The sequence below is a fragment of the Zonotrichia leucophrys genome, chromosome 14 (assembly GCF_028769735.1).
Source record: "Zonotrichia leucophrys gambelii isolate GWCS_2022_RI chromosome 14, RI_Zleu_2.0, whole genome shotgun sequence".
In the NCBI taxonomy this organism is placed as follows: Eukaryota; Metazoa; Chordata; class Aves; order Passeriformes; family Passerellidae; genus Zonotrichia; species Zonotrichia leucophrys.
In genome coordinates, this window is record NC_088184.1 from 13,304,646 (window position 1) to 13,324,816 (window position 20,171).

General features: G+C 51.7%; 1 protein-coding gene across 1 annotated transcript; it reads right to left on the bottom strand.

Annotated features, from left to right (window-relative positions):
* Nucleotides 1-1,470: 1,470 nt before the first annotated feature.
* On the bottom strand, nucleotides 1,471-8,194 carry KPNA7 (karyopherin subunit alpha 7). Its single transcript, XM_064726221.1, has 10 exons — nucleotides 7,884-8,194; nucleotides 6,987-7,121; nucleotides 6,376-6,461; nucleotides 5,687-5,955; nucleotides 5,109-5,191; nucleotides 4,389-4,652; nucleotides 3,802-4,035; nucleotides 3,293-3,475; nucleotides 2,710-2,859; nucleotides 1,471-1,688 (listed from the first exon to the last, which is right to left on the bottom strand). The coding sequence occupies exons 1-10, from the start codon at nucleotides 7,944-7,946 to the stop codon at nucleotides 1,608-1,610; spliced, it is 1,548 nt and encodes a 515-aa protein (XP_064582291.1). The 5' UTR covers nucleotides 7,947-8,194; the 3' UTR covers nucleotides 1,471-1,607.
* Nucleotides 8,195-20,171: the final 11,977 nt, after the last annotated feature.

The window sequence follows — 20,171 nt, forward strand, 5'->3', positions numbered from 1 at the left end:
CCTTCAGGACAGTGTTTTGTTAAGTTACACAAGGATGGAAAGGAGCAGTTCTGGGCCCCTGGCTCTGTGTAACACCACCCACCACAGATTTATGTCCAGCACATGCAGGAAGAAGAATCCAAGAGATTTCCTATTTCTCTTTTTATCAGAGCAGCAGCAAAGAGCAGCTGTAAGGGGCAGCCCTGCCTGGCCATGGGAAGAACCAACTGGGATGGCCCCAGCTCTCTGTCCCTGGTGGCAGCTCAGCTTCCTCACATTCCTTTCACCCAAGACCTGTGGCCATTCCCAGGTGCCCCAGCAGCAGTGGGGAGCCCACAGAGCCCCAGCCCTGGTTCAGGTGCATGTCCAGGCACTGCTGTATCATGTTTTTAAGTCCATAGTTCTGGATGTAAGAACCACTTTGCATTTCATCAGATCCCAGTGTTTGAATATTAAATAAGTGATACTCAACCCTGCTACCCATCACTGAGGCTGCCCAGCTCCTCCCAGAGAACACATTCAACACCAACTCCCTTTTCCCTGGGTGGCCTGCAGGAGAAATGCATAAATCCTCTGATGAGCAGATCCAGGGAAGAGGAAGAGTCTCTGTTTCCTGAAGAGATTTTCCCCCCAGATTAAGCTGCCTGTCCCATCACCTCCCACTGCACCTGAGGCAGCAGAGCCCTGAGCCCACCCAGGGTCAATTTGAAAAGCCAAACTCCCAAAGCAGGGAGGGAAAGCAGAATGAGGGAGCAGCTTCCAGCAAAGCTTTTGGGGTGCTTCAAGCCCTGGGGAGCAAAGATTGGGGCAGGGTCTGCTGGGAGCCATCAGCACTGGAGCAGTGGCCAGCAGCTGGCTGAGAAACCACAGCACAAAACCTTTGAGCTCATGGCTCAATTCCATCCTCACCTTCTGCTGGGAACCACACTTGGAGGGCTTGGAGAGAAGAGAACCAGAGCCAGGGACACACCATGGGAACCTGAAATTCAGGTCCTTGGAATTTCAGAGCAGAGGCTGATGGGCTCCAGGCTGATGGATGGCAGCAGGGAAGCTGCAGCAGAGCTGAATCCCTGCCCCTGCACTGCCTCCAACAGCAAAGGAGCAGCATCTGCTCAGCAGCTCCCACATCCACACTCAACTCTCCAGGTGAAATAACACAGCAAGGCCCCTGACCCACCTGGCCCTGGCTCAGCTCCTTCCCCACAGCAGTGATGGTGCCTGCAGAAGGTGAAACACCTCTCAAAGTGCTCTCAGGGCTGCTTCAGCCACTCCAAGTCAAGCCTAGGAGTTTCAGCTCAAGGATTCGGTTGCAGGATGCTGCTCTCCTGCAGTTTAATGTACTTAGAACAAAGACTCCACCAAGAAAATTTGCCCAGAGGCTCCAACACACTCCTGCAAGGCCTTGAGATGCTATTGGGAAAAAATAAGTTATGTCATCTGCAACAGCAGCTTAAGAGAGGGGAGGGGGGGGAAATAATTAAAGGCAAAAGGTACAAAGCCAAAAGTGCAATTTATTGACTGGTTTCAGAAGTAAAAAGGCTCAGCATCTCTGCTCCTCATGGTTTGGATGTCTGAGCTCTTCCAAGGTACTTCCACCCACCAGTTTAGAGCTGTGTCATGCCTCATCTTCAGAAGTTGAAGTCTTGCTTCTCTACTGAGAAATCATACAGCCCATCTTGGCCAGTCTGGGGCTCCAGGTTTAAATTCTCCTAGGAGGAAAAGGATAGAAATCACTTACAGAGTCTGCATTTGAATAAACCTAAGTTTTTCACAGCAACTCCGTTTCAGTCTGGTTTTAAAAATCCTGTTAAGCTCAGCTTGACTGAAGCAGAACTCCTGGAGACCAGGCCAAGCCCTCCTGCTCCTTGCAGCAGCCTGAAGCTGCAGTGTCCCTGCAGCCCACACACAACAGCAGCCAAACCTTTGGGCTCAGACTCCAGAAGCAAAAGGAAATAAAAGTGGCTGCAGTAGTAGAGCTCACTGAAATTAAATGGCCTGCCTGGAACAGCAGCAAGCCAGGACTGCTCAGGGAGATGTTCCCTGGCATCCAGCCCCTCCAGCCAGAGCTGCTGTGGAGAATTTCCTGCACAGCCTCTCACAGGGACACCCCACAGACCCTGCTCTGGTGAAGCTCTAAGCCAAACCTTGGCCCCCTGCTGCAGCTCTCACCCAAACTGAGCCACAGTTCCAAGGCCTGCCAGACCTCTAAGCCTCTTCCCTGATGTTTTGCCATCTGCAAGTCTAAGGCCAGGACCAAACATGGCATCTGTGACAGTCATTGGACCCTTGCAGCTCCTAGCTGGTGTCCTATCCTCTTTTTCCATGGATTCCTTACCATGAGAAGGGTCAAGTAATCCAAATGCAACCTGAGCACTGTTATCAGCTGAGTAGGAGGCTGCCATTCATAGTGACAAGCCAGCTCAGCTCTGAAGGAGGAAACTTCTCCACATTTGGTATTCATATCAGTAACTGCAGTAACTCCAGCTGATGCCAGTTTAGATTCCAGCAGCAAGATGCTATCAAGACATCCATGTCTGTCGTCCAGCTCATTGGCTGACAACTCAGAGCTTTTACAGACCTTTAAAAGCAGCTGGAAGAAGCTGCAAGGACTACTCTGGTCATGTGGAGGTCTCCTTTAAAATCCTCTTCCAGTATCCTTAAAATCTGTGTTTCATTCCAGTGTGTAATAACTTCACATTTTCAGCTGAGAAACAGCAAGGGCTCACATACCTCATCAGAAAAGTATCTCTGTATGATGTCCAGGGCAGCTCTGTAGACTATGTCATTCTCATGGTTCTGCAAATCCTCAATTTTCTCCAGACCATCGAGTTCTTCCACCAGCAGACACAACTTCTCTGTCTTTCCCAGCTTCTCTGCTGCCTGTAACATTGGAAAGCCAGGCAGGAAAACAGAACATCAGTTACAGGTCTGAGATGGTCTTTTCTGTAATTACAACCCTGATCTACAAGTCAAAGGCTCACAGCCCCTGAATTTATGGTCCCCTTCCTGATGCCAGGGATGTGCCTGTGGATTACCAGTCTCTGCTGGGGGCTGTCAGCCAAACCAGAGAGCAGGGGATGAAGAGCAGCACTTGGGGAACTCAATCTTGCCAAGCCCTTTAGACAACCCAAGGGTATCCAACACAAATTTAGACAACATGAAGTCTTACATCAAAAAACCAACAGTCATTGTTCTAACCACACAAAGTGAGCATTTGGCTCACTCCTTGCTGCTCTTTGGGAGAAGGAAGTCAAAAGATGAGATCATATTAGGAAAAGATTAAAAAATGGCACCCAGGATGAGCAGATCTCACCAGGAAGAGATTTGAAATGGTGTCCAGGATGATCAGGATGGTCTTGCTGTCTTTGACCAAAAGCAGGTTGAGCAGAGGTTTGAGGACCCCGGAACGGACGAGCTCCACCACCTGATCCACTGTTGCTCCTTTTGTGAAGTTGGCCACCACCCACACAGCCTCCTTCTGAGCCTTGAAATCACCCTGGAAGAGCAGCACAGCAAAGGCATTCCCGAGCTTTAGTACCCTCCAGGAGGAGTGTGAGACCGGGATAACCATTTCCCTCATATGCAGCTTTCCCAGCCCCTTTGGGTGGTGCATGGACACCTGGCACAGGTGCCAAGGGCAGCTCCAGGATGTCTTTCCATGCAGGTGTACTGACAAATTGGGATGCTCAGGCTGTCCCAAGGACCTCAACAGCTCTGAAACAGCCTGCTCAGGTGGTCTGGGGCCAAATGCCTCACAAGGATCCATCCCAGGCCTCCTGAACCCCACATCCCTCCCTCAGCAGCCCTGTGCCCATCTCTCACCCTGTCAAGCAGCTCCACCAAAGGTGGCAATAACCCACAGGTGATGATCTGCTGGATCTGGTAGGAAGGCCCTGCTGCAATGTTGCTGAGGGTCCATGCTGCTTCCTTCTGGATCCCTGACTTGCTGTGCCTCAGCAGCCGGGGCAGGACAGTCAGGACACCAGCATCAATGGCTTCCTGGGTCTGCTGGTCTGTGCCTGTGACCACATTCCCAATGGCACGGAGAGCTGGAGTCTAGACAGAGATTAGAAGAGATGAGGAGAGTCCTTACCTCGAGGGATACATGTCAGAAAGCCCAGCAAGATCCCTCCCTAAGTGCTTGATCCTTCACACAAGGAGAGCATTGTGGGTGAGGGCTGTTTATTTACAGCCATGTCGTCCCTTGTTTGCTCTAAGCAGCTTTAGAGCCTCTACCCAGCCTCCAGCCCCAGCCAGCAGAACAAGCAGTGGCTTGACAGGCAGTCAGTTCCATGGGCTGAGGGGACAGCACACCACAGCTGCCACACAGATCAAGGGCACCTGCCCTCCCTCTCCTCAGACCTTTCTATGTTAAGGGACCACAGGGTGGAGATTTGATCGTTCCCTACCATAGTAATCAAATCTGGGCTGTCCATGAGCTGCACAAGCCTTGGGAGAATCCCTGTCTCCAGCACAAGTTGGATGCGATCGTTGCAGCCGTCAGCGAGGAAGGAAACAGCCCAGCAGGAGTCAGCGATGACATACTTGTCCTCGTGCTGCAGGAGCATGACAAGGACTGGCAGAACCTTCTGCACAGCATCCAAGGGAGGGCAGGGGTTCTTGTTCCTGCACAGGTTTGACAGGGTCCAGGTGATGTTCCTCAGGAACCCAATCTGAAACACAAGGCAGGTGTGAGATGCTCACTGCCCCCAAGAGCCTCTCAGTCTGTGTTAGCCTGTGAAGGTTCTCACACACACCAGAGACAGAACAGTGGGGCAGGAACCATTGCAGAGGGCAGAGACAAACCACAGAGCAGCAGCAGGAAGCTTGCAGGGCAAGTTCAGCCCTTCCACATGCATATGCAAGCCTGCCTTGCACCAGTTTCATCTTATTCCTAGCCTGAGATAGTCAGAGGTGGATAAGAAAGGCCAGGATGGAAGAGATCACATTGACTTGGAGTGTCTGCTTGGCACCCCCAGCTTTGTGCATTGGCAGGGCCATAAAAGCAGTTTAGAGCAGGGTCTCATTCAATGACACAAACGGTTTGCTGTGTACAAGGCAGACAGTGGACTCACCCATCACCCAAGGGATTAAGAGCTGTTAAATCAAGAAAATGAAAGGTTATTTACTGGAATTGCAGGTGACACCAGAGCCAGCAAGGGAGGAATCACATCACGAGCAATAAGGACATCCCTGTAGATAGGGCCATCCCCTAGACAGATAAAATAGGTTGGTCACTGCATCTGCCCAAGCCACAGGACAGTCAACATCAAACAGCAATCAGACCTGCAGGGCCAGGGCTGGGTGACCCACCAGCCACACACCATAGGCATTTCCAGGTGGGAAGGATTTACTGGGCAGCCTGGAGTGCCAGCAGGCCAGCCAGGCAGGACCCATTCTGTTCTCCCTATGGTGACATTAATGGGTTAAACCACCCCAGCAAGACAGAGTCTTGCCCTTGGCTTTGGCCAAAACCCTCTTGCAGAGCCAACACAGTATCTCAAAGGCTGCCAGGCAACACCAAGGGGATGAAGGGCTATGGGGTTCAGTAGGGGCAGCAGCTCAGAGACCCAGCTGCATGGAGAGGAGCTCCAGTGCTTCATCTCCCCAGAAGAACTAGAATATTCCAAGCTGGAAGGGGCTCACAAGGATCATCAAGTCCCTGGCTCAGTCAGGGACCTCCAAATGCCCCTGCAGGTCTCCTCACCTGCAATGTTGCCCAGGGCCCACACTGACTGCTCGCTGATGTGCATGTGTGGGGAGGACAGCAGGGAGATGAAGGCTGAGATGGCTCCTCCCTCCACCACGGCCCTGGTGTGCTCTGAGGTGCCAGAGGCAATGTTGGTCAGTGCCCAGGCTGCCTCAAACTGCAGGGCAGTATTGTCAGCACGGCCCAGGAACTCCACCAGCCTGGGGATGATCCCCAGCTGGATGAACTGATCGATGGGGGGGTCCTTGTGCTTGGACAGAATTCTCCTGTGAGAGAGGACACAGCACAGCCAGCCATGAGGAACCCTGCGTGGTGCCACCACAGCCCATAGCCCTGTGGTCCTTTGTGCCCCCACCCTTGTGGGGACAGCCCTGCTCAGCACTGACCCTTTACAGAGCCAGGCTCTCCAGTCCTTGTCCTGCCCAAGCACTGGCACTCGATTTCTTGTGGGATCCAAGATAATTCCTGGCACAGCACGGGGCAGCACAGCCAGCCCCTGGATTGGGCTCATGCAGCACTGTGAGCCAAGCACAGCACAGAGGCCACAGAACAGGCACCAGCTGAGATTCCCATGGGCAGTTTGGGTTACCAGGCTCCGTCTCCCTTTGCCATCTCTCTAGAGAGCTCCTCAAACAGGAACTTGCAGCCCCCAGGCCCCAGCACAGCTCCAGCACCTGGGCACATACCTGGCGGCCTGGGTGGCGAGCAGCTGCAGCTGGGTGTCTTCCCCATTGACGGCTTCCAGGATCTCCTCCAAGGAGGGCTGAATAATCTGTGTCACAGGGAATGATTCAGAGCCAGCCAGGGAGCTGGGACTCCCTCTGGTTTAATCTCAGCAGTCAATCAGCTGTCTAGACCCAGCTCAGTCACCACTTCATATCTAAGCAGTGTCTATTCTTTATGCAACACAGTTTGGAGATGAGGCAGAGGAAGACAATCCACAAAAGCCTTCAAGGCAGCTAATGCTTGTAATCAAGCAGTGAAAGAGTCACTGACACCATAATGGGCTGTGAGCTCAGTAATTACCCCTGGCTGTGCAGGGAGCCAGACAGCAGCAGCTCCCAGAGCCAGAGCACCAGCCTGTTCTACCTGCCATCAAGGGAGGACAGCATCACCATGAAAAACTGCACAGACAAAGGCCAGGCAGCCTGAAACACTCCCCAGCACTGGGCATGGAGATCAGGAATGGCACCAGCCACTTGACTCAGGTCACCCCAGCTGGAATTGATAGTGGCCCAAGTAGGGGATGATTCCTGCTGCACTGATCCTGCCCAGGTGCAGAGCACCAAGCACTCACCACCTCAGCTGCTCTGTCTTCTCCCAGAGAGGGATTCTCCTCATGGATGGAAATGTTTCTGCGCTTCAGGAGCTGCTCATCCTTCTTGGCCTTCCTCAGCTCAACGCTCACCTCCACCCTCTGCCTCCGCAGGGTCTGGGGGAAGAACAGCATCCCACTCCTACCTGCACTGCCCCATTCCCCAGGGAGTTCATCCCTCCGCCCCACATTTCCCACAGGAGGAGAGGGGAGCCAGCACCTCCTCCCTATGGCCTGGAGGGTGATGAAGGAGTTGGGACAGAGGAAGGCTCTCCCTTGGTGCCTCCCAAGGACATGGGCTGCTGGATACACCAGCAACCAGTGGGTGTTTTTAAAAGTAGATTTTCTGAACCTGAAAGGCAAATCCTCATCTCTACTGGCTTAAATCAAGCTGACAGATCCTACATCTGACATCCCATACCAGCCCCAGCTGCACAGGGATAACTGCTGTGGAGAGCTCAGCTGGCTGGGGCTGAGCCATCTCCCTTCCCCAGCCACACACCCAAAACTCACATCCCCCTTGCCTGTACCACCACGCTCAGAACTCGCATCCCCCTTGCCTGCACCACCACGCTCAGAACTCCATCCCCCTTGCCTGCACCACCACGCTCAGAACTCACATCCCCCTTGCCTGTACCACCACGCTCAGAACTCGCATCCCCCTTGCCTGCACCACCACACTCCTTGCAGCCCAGCCAGCCCCACACCACATCCCAAAAGCCACCCAAGCATCCCAGCTGAAGGTTTCCAGAGCCATTCCCCATTCCCTCCCACAGGTAGATTGGGGGCCATGGACCTTGAGAAGCCCCTCCATCAGCTCCTGCCAGCAGTGGGCTCTGCTGGGGTCCAAAATGCTGGCACAGGCAGGTGGGTACTCACAGTTTCATCCTTGCCCTTGTTCTTGAACAACTGCTTGTGCTGGCTGTGCTTCTTGACTGGCATCTTGGCAGAGCTGAGAGAGGTGCTGGAACCCTCACGTGCTCTTGGGGGTCAGCACAGAGCAGGGTCAGGTCACAGCTGCCCACAACCATCCCCTGCCAGCCACTGAGGGGGCTGGGACCCTCCACTCCCACCAGCAGCCCGGGCCACACATTTCCACCCCACACTCCCAGCAAGGGAGACACTGGAGGTCCCCTGCCCCAAGCAGAGCTTGGAAGGATCCTCACACGCTGCAGCTGAGCCACTGAACTAAATAGAAGCACAAACTACCACTTAATATCAGGCTACAAAAATTACAGCTGCTGCAATCCCAGGGGGAAGCCAGACACAGACAGCCCATGGTGACAGGAACACCCCCTTCCTCCAGCCCTCATCCTGGGGCTTTCACATTTACTGTGACACACCAGCCTGGCAAAGCCTCTCACCTCCAAAAGGAGAAGCTCAAGGTCTGATGTAAGGACACACAGCCCCATCTAAGCCTCTCACACTCCACCACAGAGCCCAACCTGGCTTCCTCCACCTACACCCCAGCTAGCAAAGGCCCACAGTCACATGCAGGGACACAAAGTGACCAAGTTCAGCTGATAAAAAAAAGTTCTGGAGACCCAGCAACTATTACAGGCTGCCAGGGAGACATCATGAAATAGGGACAGGTCAAAATAATTTCTAAACACCTCCTAACAAAAGCCAGAGGTTTACACACAAATAAACCAAAACCTGGCCTTCAGACAGCTTTTGTCAGAAAAACAAGGCTTCAGCCAGCATTAAGGGAGATGTTTTCAGAGCAGGTACCACCATGGGACCCCTAAACCCAGGGTGTGCATCAACTCAGGGGCTGATCCCACACAGATGGTGCCTCCTCTCCTCCCCTCCAGGCTTACAGCCAACACCTGCAGCTCAGAGCAGCTTCCAAGGACTCCCTCACACCACCCTTTCAAGTTCAAGGTTTTGGTGTTTTTCTCATTCTGTCTCCCTGTTTCCTGTCCCGGTAACCAAGGCCAGGCACCAGCAGCATCACTCCTTTCCCATGCAGCCAGCAGAGCTCCTCCAGCTTCCAGAAGGGCCAGGCTGAGCCACCCTTTGTCTCAATCCACCATCCCCCATGGCCTTAATCCCAACACCCAAACATCAAGGTCTGCTCCAGCCTCCCCTTCTGTTCCCCTCAACAGAGCCAAACACTCCAGAAAGCTTCCCCTAAAAGAAGGGACTTTCTCCACTCCATGCCAGCAGAAGGGCACAGCCCACCCAGTGACCCCAGCCAAGCCCCAAACTGCCAGGAACCCATAGTGGGGCATGAGAGAATAAACAACAACCCAGCACCCAAAAGGAGAAGGAAAGAGGAAAAACATCCCACTTACTCTGACTGGGCCTCATACCCCACTGCCCTCAGGTGCCTCTTTTATTCCCCCCATGGGGCCACACACCCCCCCAGTGCCCCTCCATGATTGGCTCTCCCCAGGACAGCCCCCCATTACCTGCACCTGCTCCCTCACCTGGATGCACCTGGGGATGGATGGGTGGATGGATGGATGGATGGATGGATGGATGGATGGATGGATGGATGGATGGATGGATGGAGTCTTCCTGTCTGGGCCACCACTCAACCCCCAGATCTCCTTCCTACATTTATGCTTTGCCAGCTTTGGCCTTGTTTTTGGCCAAGACCTTTTGTGGGTGATGCCAGCCTGTACCTGGCAGTGTCCTGGGCTCTGGGGGACAGTTTGGGCTCTGCCACCCCATCACTGTCAGGGCACAGGCAATCTGGGGTGCCCCATTTTTTATCTGGGTAGTTTGGGGGTGGTGCTGCAGGCCAGGAGAGCAGCTCCTCCAGTCAGAGGGGACCAGGGAGCCAGGCAGAATCAGCTGCACAGAGGTTGCGAGTGAGCCAAGACAGGATTAAGCAACTTGGAGCATCATCAGGCACTGAGCTGCTGGCTGGCACAGCAGGGAGGTGGCAAGGAGAGAAACCCAGCAGGAGCCCATTATCTCCATGAGTCCTTTAGGTTCTGGCCAGGAGCTGCTGGGCAGCTCACAGAGCGCTGTGTTCTGTGCCCGTGACAGTCTCCATCACTCAGGAGACATTTTCATTTATGGAGCCCTTGCCCCAGTCCTGCTCTCGCTGCTCTGGCCCACAGGGACTGCAGCTCCCTGACCCCCAGGTAAGCACTGCAGCAAAGCTTGGCTGCAGCACTGTGGGCACCTCTGGGGACTCTGAGGTGCTGAAGACATCGTGGCTTGGCACCCCCTCCACACCATCACCCTTTTTAGCAAAGCCTCATAAACCCCTCTTGGTGTGGGCAGGGGTGCCAGCCTGGTCCTGCTGGTGGGGAAGGGAGGAGCAGTGTTTCCCAAATGGGTAGGGAAAACAGCAATTAAAATATTTAATTAAAACCTGACTTTAAATTACTTGACATCTTTTTGTACGAGGGAAATGGGGACCAAAGACTCTCAGAGCTGCGGGAAGGTGATGCTGGGATGCAGATGGGAACTGCACCCTCCACACCATGCACCTTCCAGCCATGCACACAGAGCCATTCCAATCCAAATTATAGCAATTCAGGGAACAACTACTATTGCCCAGCATGGAAATACCTATGGAGACACACTGTGCAATACCCTGGCTGCTCAAAGCCCTGGATTCAAGTCCTGGGGTCACACCAATTCTGCATTTCAAAGCAAATAAAATGAGTTGTACACAGCCTGATATGGAAGGTGATGGGGAGGTTTGAGGAAAGACCTTCAGATAAATGTGTTGTTTGTAGGCATTAAAAAGCCAGTTGTGCTAATCCTGGCTGCTGTGATTTTAAGCTTCAAGTGCCACTGGTTGCATTATCTTGTTTCTTGGCTGCTTGAGACAGGAAAATTACATTTCAATTGCTTTTTAATTCAACTTAATCTGGTGCAAAAGTTAGCGTGCACCCTCTAATTTTGTTTTTTGAGTGGTTTGTTTCCACTAATTCCTAATCAGCCAACACTAAATCAAAACAGGCCTGGCTCAAGCTGAAATAGATGAGTCCTCGCAACCTTGCCAAGCAATTTAATTAAATTGGCTTAAAATCACACCCCAAGGTAAGTGGGGGCAGCCTCCTGCACAGGCCAGCCCCAGCTTTTGGTGCCCTGCCTGCAGAGCTCTCACCCAAGGTGCTGCAGGATGTGAGTGTGGAACAAGGCTGGGAGAAGTTCGTGGTTATCCCAGGCTGTGCTTTTCTCCCTGCTCCTTCCATTCCCTCTCCCCCTGCCAAGCACAATCAGCCCCGTCCTGTTCAGCTCCCTGTCACTTCCAGCACACAGAGGGAGAGGATGGGGAGAGGAAAATACATGTAATGGATGAACATCCCTCTCCTTGTCCTTCACTCTGGTCCCTGATGTCATGAGAGGTGGCACTGCCACGCATTTGACCCCAGGAGCAGGCTGAGTGTGAGAGTGAACCTGTGCTGAGGACGCAGAGAGATCAATATTTGCCAAATGGGGAAGGGAAAAACCACTGGAGGAAAGAAAAGTTTTGGGTTTCAGCATAATAAGGAAGTATCACAGCTAATGGAGAGGAAAGGAGATAAAACCCTAAATCTACATGACAGTGTCCCCTGAGCTCAGCTTTGTGTGCTCAAGCTGAAAATCCACATTGTGACAGGTATGAGAAGCTGTGGTTCCAGTGCAGGGGTTTTTTGTTCTCCCCCACTCTGCCACCCTTCGCCCCACACTGCACCTCAGTGAGGCTCTGACTGGGGCAGATTTGAAAACACTCATTTTTAGCCCTGAGAGAAAAGCCCTGATTTCCTCTCCTGTGTTTTTCATGTTTCTTGCGTGGATTTACCCTCACTGCATGTGAAGAAAGGTACTGGTCAGGGAAGCTGTCGGTGTGTGGCATCTCTGTGGCAGGAACAGCCTGGGGTCCATCACGGGGTGCTGCTCAGGCACAGCAGCTGGTGGGAGCAATCCCTCTGAGAGAGGAGAGCCTCAGCTGGGTGGAGGGGAGCAGAGGGAGGGGTCCCTGCCAGCCCCTGAATGCTGCTCTCACACAGTGTCCTCTCTGTCAGCAACAGAGCAGTTCCATTAAATGAACATCAACAAGTTAATTTCATTTATTAGTTGCACTAACACCAAGGAAATATCCATGTGGGTTCCTGAAACAGCTGAGGATGTAACTGCTGGTGGTCTATAAAATCATGATGTGTCCTGAACTGGAAGGGACCCACAAGGATCAGAGTCCAACTCCTGGACACCCCAACAATCCCACCCTGTGTCTGAGAGCATTGGCCAAATGCTCCTGGAGCTGTGGCAGCCTTGGGGCTGGGACCATTCCCTGGGGAGCCTGTTCAGTGCCTGACCACCCTCTGGGGGAAGAGCCTCTCACTGATATCCAGCCTAAATCTCCCTGACACAGCTTCATGCCTTCATGCAGCATTCCTAAGTGTGGCAGGGATGGAGCCTGGAAATTCCTCCTTGTTCAGCTGGGATCCATCCCCCTGGCACACAACCTGTGAGGGAGGCAGTGCTAACTCCACAGGTCCCTCCTGGGGTGGCAGGAGTTGGGCAGCCTGTGACCTCCCAGCAGCAGCCACCAGCTTCTTGTCAGAGCTATTGTTGGTGCAGCCCCCTCGGGCAGAGCCGCGCTCGGAGCCGCTTTGTGCCAGGCACGGAACAGGCACGGAATAATGACAGCCCCCATCTGCTCCAGTCTGCCTAATCAGGACATGCAGAAGGTGGGAGAAGGGGTTTATTGTTATCTCTGCCTTGCTGCTGAGCTGGAGGCAAAGCTGAGCACTGCAGCTGGATTTTCTGAGGCTGAAAGTTCAGTTTGTGGTTTCCTTTAATTTAGTGGAGTAGCCCCAAAAATGTGGTCCTGCTTTTCTGCCCCTGTTCCTCTGCAGCCAGGGAGCCATGGGCATGTGTCAGTTCAGAGAATCATGAAATGGTTTGGGTTGGAAAGGACCTTAAAGCTCATCTCATTCCAATCCCCTGCCATGGCAGGGACAACTTCCACCATCCCAGGTTGCTCCAAGCTCCATCCAACCTGGCCTTGGACACTTCCAGGGATCCAGGGGCAGCCACAGCTTCTCTGGACAACCTGTGCCAGGGCCTCATCACCTTCATAGGGAAAAAATCCTTCCCAATTTCCCATCCAACCCTGCCCTCTGGCAGTTTGAAGCCATTCCCCCTTGTACTGTCCATCCATCCCTTGTCCCAAGTCCCTTTCCAGCTCTCTTGGAGCCCCTTTAGGCACTGAAAAGGTCTCTCAGCTCTCCCTGGAGTCTTATCTTCTCCAGGCTGAACAGCTCTGCCAGCCCATCTCTATGGGAGAGAAAAGAAGGAGGAGGAAAAAGAGGAGGAGGACAGAAGTATGGTTTTCCATCATTTCAGTTGAAACAGCTCCTGCTGTGGCTGTGGGATTCTGTGGTGCTTTTCAAGGCAAAATGTTCTTCAGGTCCTCTTCCCAGCCAAGAAATGGGATCACTCTGAAATGTAGGCACTGAAACCCAGAAAGGAAATGAATCACATTGACATTGTACAGAAGAAATCTATATTTGTTGATAAAGAGGCCCGGGAGAGTTGGGAATTCCCTGTGAATCAGGGGAAAGAGGATTTGTGTGCCGGAAGACAGCTTGTGGATAACTCCAACTGATTGTCCCATCAGCTGGGCTGGGAGCTCCTGCTGTGCTATCAGAGCACTGGGAATGGGGACAGCAGCAGGGCTGAGGGAGTTGTGGGAGCTCATTCCCACTTTCCAAAGGCACCTGTCTGTGTCCATTTGGCTCCCCTCTAATGGATGCCCCAGAAAACCAGGCCAGCCCTGGAGCCTGTAACTCCACACCAGGCTGAACGTGCAGGAACTAATTTTAACTTCTGAGCATCCTCCTTTCTGCCAGCCACGGAGGGATTAGAGTAACAGTTTTTGAAATTATTTAAAAATAACATCAGACTTAATCAGAGTTATTTATTAAATCCATTATCCTCTGTCAGTTATGGGACACTGATTCAGCTACAGAAACTATAATCACCTATGGCCAAAATCTTATTTTTTTTCCCTTAGCAGGGCCCAGCAATAATTATTCCTTTAGTCCCTGACTCTGTAACTCAAGGAACTGAAACAGAGAAATCTATAGTGCATTTGGGGATGAGGCACAATGGAGTGATGAGGTAACCTTGGGATTGATCAAAAACCCACATAATTTTGTATAAATCATGCATGGCCTTACTCCACAGCACCAAGGAGGAGAAAGGGTAGGGTGCTCTCTAAAGGAGTGGAGTGCCTTGTAAATCATGCAGGAAAGAGAAACTCCATGAAAACACCAGGAAATCCATATAAATCATGGAGTCTTGAGCCTCTGGATGCCTCTTTGCTGTCAGGGAGCCCATGTGCAGCTTAATTAGAGGAGGGGATGAGCTTTCCTGCTGCCAGACGCTGCTCACCTTGCTCCAGCGCCTCCAATTATCCCAGCTGAGGACAGCATTTCAACAGAAATTAGTGGCTTTGTTTAAAATGTGTATTTAGGGGCTTTCCTTTCAAAGCCATGCTTAGGAAATGCTAAAAAGAGGATTGGACATGCATATTTCACCTGATCCAAGAGCTGCAGGTAATTTTTGCTAAGCCCAGAGGTGATGTTCTTCTCTGTTGCAGCTGCTTCACATCCCACACACACTGATTTGTTAATAAGCTTTTGGGGAACCCCCCTTGGTAATTCCATCTCCTTGTGCCACCTCCTTCCTGCCACTCCACTGCTGTCCTGGAAATGTGACAAATTGTATGTAAAAATGTAAAACAAATTCTGCATGACCCCAAGTGTCCTGGGCTGATCCCACAGAGAGGGGGATTCTGCACCTCAGCTGCATTTTCTGAGACCCTCCTTGGGACAGTACTTCCAGCTCTGGGGTGTCCCTCATCACAAGGATGAGGAGCTGCTGGAATGAACTCAGAGGATGCCACAGAGATGCTCCAAGGGCTGCTCTGGAGCCAGGCTGGGAAAGCTGGGGGTGCTCACCTGGAAAGGAGAAGGCTCCAGGGAGAGCTCAGAGCCCCTTCCAGTGCCTAAAGGGGCTCCAAGAGAGCTGGAGAGGGACTTTAGACAGGGGATGGATGGACAGGACACAGGGAATGGCTTCAAACTGACAGAGGACAGGGTTGGATGGGATGTTGGGAAGGAATTTTTCCCTGTGAGGGTGGGGAGGCCCTGGCACAGGTTGCCCAGAGAAGCTGGAGGTGTTCAAGGCCAGGCTGGATGGGGCTTGGAGCAACCTGGGATAGTGAAAGGTGTCCCTGCCCATGACAGGGGATAGAAATAGATGAATTTTAGGTGTCCTTCCAACCAAACCATTCCATGATCCTCTGATTCTTTAATTCCTTGCATTGAGTGCTACAAATGAAAATGAAACACTGAAAAGTTGGATACCAGGAAGACAGACTTGAACTTTGCTTTCCTGTGTGTACCCTTCCCTGAAGCTTTTGATCACAATGCACAGACTGTCTCCTGCAGGGTCTGTGACTCACTGAGCACCTGGTGGGATTTGAAAGGCCTTGGCATTGTCCCCATCAGACCCTCTGTGCCCCACGAGCAGTGATCTGCCCTTGTTTGGTTGGAGCCTGCTCGTGTCTCTGCAGAGACAACATCCCTGCAGCCCTCACAGGAATACACTGATCCTCCCCAAGCAAGCACAGACAACAGCTGAGAATGAGGTTGCAGCTTTCATTATTTTCTAAATGACTAATAAATGCAAAAACTTCTTGCAGTCTCCTGAGGCAGATCTTTATATAACCCTGTGATCCTTCAGCAGGTCTGGATTCCATTCCTCCCCAAACCACCAGAGATCAGTTTGCTCCTGCTGCTGAAATGCAACCCCAAAATGCAGCATCCAAGCTGAGTTCCTTGTTATTCCAAAGCTTATCACAGCAGCACAAAGGCTGAGGCTCTATAACAAGCAGTCATAAATAGTTTTGTACTCCCTGTTCCTCATCTTGTCCTCCTCCATTTACACTCTCCTTCTTTTTAATTGGGAATGTCACTGTGGGCACCTGGGCTGCTGTGTTTAGCCTGGGACCCCTGGCAGCACTGAGGAAGAGACAAGAGCCTTTCCTGTGTGTGGTCTGTGTTGGACAGGTGGAATGCAGGTAAGGAACATGCAGGAAATCCTTCCCTGTGAGGGTGCTGAGGCACTGGTACAGGTTTCCCAGAGAAGCTGAGGCTGTCCCATCCCTGGAAGTGTCCAAGGCCGGGTAGGACAGGACTTGGAGCAACCTGGGATAGTGGAAGGTGTCCCTGTCCATGGCAGGGGTTGGAATGACAGGACCTTTAAGCTCCTTCCAACCTAAACCATCCTGGGATTCTACATGGACTGACCTGCCTTTATCTGAAGGCCATTTTCCAACCTGAAAATAGAATTATGCTCCACATCCCTTCAGGCAAGAGGGCTGGACTCTCAGTCTCACTTTAACATGATGAAGGAATCTGTGTCAGGGCAAGAAGCTGAGCCCACACCAAAGGCAAACATCCTGCTCAGCAGACAACTCCCTGCAGCAGCCGTGGTGTGCAGGGCTTGCTGTGCGCTGCTATCGGGACACGTCACTCCACAATCTCTCCTGTTCTCTGAGGGAACCTCCAAACCCTCCCAGATAATGCAATCACAAGGGGACAGGCTGGGGAAGCAGCTGCAGCCCAGCCCAGGCTGTCCCAGCAGGTTTGGAGTGTGGTGAGGTGCTGGAGCAGAGCATGGCCAGTGAGATACAGGACAGGGCTACAACTCATCATTAACCTCAGCAAGAGGCACCCTTGGGAGCACAAAGCAGCTTGGCTGAGTCCTGGTTCTTGCTGATGGGTCTGTGAGCTGCTGGACCAGCAGCTGTTCCAGGTTTACCATTCTGCCTTGGATCACTGCATGGAGAGATCCAATAGCTGCCTTTGCAGCTCTCTCCTCCTATGTGGTTAAAATATTTATTTTTTTGAGTTACACATGAGCAAACAGGTCAGAACCCTTTACTTATTTGATGCATTTCACATTCTTCTCTAAGATGTTGGGTTGAGAACTGTTTACAATCTCCATTCACAGATTCAAGGTTTGAAATAATTACCTAAAAAAGCCCAGAGAATATGACTTGCTCCAGAGAGATTCCTGAGGAGTTAATCACAGTTCTCAGCATTCAGGACTCTGGCTGGCCATGGTTTCTGTGGTATTATTCTGCTCCTGACGGGACATGCTGAGTTCCTAGAATCAGATTTTCAGGGTGAATAGTCAGTTACAAATTCAAGAGGTGGGTGTAACATGAACTCTCTAATTTTCACCTCAAAGCAGTTGTTTATCTGAATCTTCCTGCTTGGAAACTCAATCCCAAGCGTGTTCACCCACAACACCCACAATGGCAATCCTGGCAGGGTAACCACATCCCAAACGCTCCAGCTGAGGCAAATATAGCAGAGAAATACTTAGGGCTGATACAGGAGCTGTTGTCTTTCATGTCTTTCAGGGCAGCTCATACCACTGAGTGACTGAAACATGCAGGATGCTCACACAACAACAGCTTTATCCTCCCTGCTTGCAGCAAACACACAGGCTTTATTCATCATAAACATGGGGCACAGAAATGATTTTAAAATGAAACTTCAGTTCCATCACCAGCGTGGCTGCTCCTGCCAAGGGTTCAGCCTGAGGTTTGCCTGTCAAAGATCAGCTCTGATGAAATCTGCTGTTCCACCTTGGCAAGAAAATACGGCCAAGGATGTGACTTTGCACGGAAGTTTATTTAGATGATCTTTCTATTTCAGCCTCTTGTCCCCTACCCCCCAGCACTGAGTTTACAGAACACCCTACAAGGCAAGACAAGAAGAAATTGCCACAAAACAAAGCATTATTTGATGTCTCCTGAGGGATCAAAGCCTCCCAATCAGACTCCCAGCATTACCACCCCCCTGGACTTAGAGATAAGGAATGTGTTGTCTCTTTTAAAATGTAATTTCTGGTTCAGGCCCTTTGGACAGCTCTGAAAGAGCCTGGGCAGCCCTTGCAAACACACACCTTCCAGGACCTTGGGTTTAACCTGCTGTGTGTGGTGGCTGGGAAAAGGTGTGAGATGGAGAGCAGGAAGGGCCATGTGGCAGCAATGGGAGGCAGAAAGAAAAGAATGATATCTGCAGGTATGTGTGGAGCCCACCTGGGTTTATATTCACTGTTTTGTTCAGGTAGACTTGAATTCACAGGTATTTTAGCCATAAGTTTATTAAATTCCACAAGATCTTGAGGAAATGAAATCTCAGAGTTTCAACTCACCCCCAGCTGTTGGCATGGCCTTACCCCTTCCTTGGCTTTTGGGTCTGCATTTATACCTATGCTTTTAAAAAGTCACTCCTGGCTTCAGACTGAAAGCTCAGAACAAATCAGACTTTTTGTAGGTAGATTGTCTGCCAAAAAATGGGCTGGCACTGGGTGGACACTCTGAAGGTGTAAGTTGTTGTCATGTCCTGCCTCAGTTTCCCCAGCTGTGTAAGGGTGAAGTATAAAGAATTTAAAGTTCCAGAACTGTCTGAGCCCTACACCCAAGAAACTCTGATGCAAGTATGAGCTGTGTTGTGCCATACACATTTTCTGTAGGCATTTGGTCTAACATTTCATTGATCTGTTCCAGACCATGTTACTCCCTGTGTTTCAAGGAGGTGATGAATTAAGTGCAGACCTGAGCCAGGGCTCAAATATACATTGCAAATCCAGGCATCTCAGCCCAGCCAGCCTACAGATTTAGCTGTGTAGATTGAGAGGGGAAATGAGTGCTGAGCTGTTACATTCCTTATCTGTGCCTGATCAAAGCGGAAATGGACGGAGGAAATTTCTCCTTCCTGCTTTGCGGCTGAAATCCACCCCAGAGCAGCAGATTGCAGCTGAGGGTGTCACACCAGCACCTTTCAGAGCTGGGAAACTGGTTTCCAAGGGCACAGCCCTGCTGCCTTGGAGTCCTTGCACACGGATATTTTTAGCCCATCAAGGTTTTCAGGAGGATGGTGGGGAAATGAGATCACCAGGACAGCCAGGGCCGCTGCTGCCTCCGACCAGAGCCAAGCTGTCCTGACAGCAGCCCCAGCAGTGCCCTCTGAACCAGCCCCTGGTGGCCACAAGTGCCCTGCCCAGCCCAGGGGCTTCTCCCTCTGTGCCCATCCTGGCTCCTGAGCTGGCTGAGTCACCAGGCTGGCGCCCAGCATTGCCCGGGGCTGCAGAGGTGGGACAGGAGCAGCCCTGGGCCTGGGCAGTGTGTCCCTGCTGCCAAGGAAAGCCACAGCACAGCCCCTGCTCCCTTTAATCATGGCACGATGAGATCAGCCTGGCCTCTGCAGGGAGCAGCAGCTGAGCAGGTAGGGCTGGTCCCCAGGGGCTGCTGGACACGGAGCTCACCATCAGCTGGAGCAGATGTGTGCGTGGGGAAGGAAAACTGCCTGGAGTGTGGGACACAGCCTGCTCCCAGCACAGAACACGTCCCAAAAAATGCAAAGCCCTGGGACACGAGTCACGCCCTTGAACTGCCCTGCTCCCTCCCCTGGAATGGCTTTGCCACAGCTCAGGTTGTGACAAGAGTGAAAACCACCAAGGGCCATGGGAAATGGATGTGCTGTGGGCTCTCCTGGGAGTTTCTGGTGGCTGAGGGCAGGAGCTGATGAACCAGGTCCTCGCTTTTGGTTTCCTCTGAACCCCCATCCAAAACTGCCCTCACCAGAATTGGTTTAACAGTTTTCAGGAAAAAAGGATTGGAGAAAAGCTCCTTGTTCTCAGCCATAGGCATGTTCCCAGTGGCCTGGGCTTAGTGAGAAAGGCCAAAGAGAAAGTTGGAATATTCTCCCTATTTTCTCCCAGTCAATCTCTTGTTTCTGACCCCTCTTAGGAGCTACCCACTCATATTTGGGACCTTCCTTCTGCTGTAGGTTCCTACTGAACTGGAAGGTATCACTGGTGTCAAAAGGACACCACCACAGGAAATTCCATGTTTCTTCAATCTGCGTCTCAACAACGTAGGAAACACTGCTGTCCTTCTCTTTTCCTTCTAGTTTTACCTTCTACCCAAAAGAGAATCCAAAATGACTGATGGTTATGAGGAAGAGGGTGTGGATGGCACAGACCCCATGCAGCTCCTGACTCTGCCTAAGAGGCCATGAACGAGCCTTGGGATAGATTTTTTGTTCTGGGTGAAGAGAAAGGGTTTCCTTCTTAAAAGCAAATGTCAAAACACCAGAATATTTGAGTTCTCTGCTTTGCTTTGCC

Coding starts and splice junctions, on each gene's coding strand:
- KPNA7 (XM_064726221.1), bottom strand. CDS start 7,946: ATGCCAGTCAAGAAGCACAGCCAGCACAAGCAGTTGTTCAAGAACAAG. Junction 3,476..3,801: donor TGGTGGAGCTGCTTGACAGG/GTGAGAGATGGG, acceptor CTGCTCTTCCAG/GGTGATTTCAAGGCTCAGAA. Junction 1,689..2,709: donor AGAGATACTTTTCTGATGAG/GTATGTGAGCCC, acceptor TTTTCCTCCTAG/GAGAATTTAAACCTGGAGCC.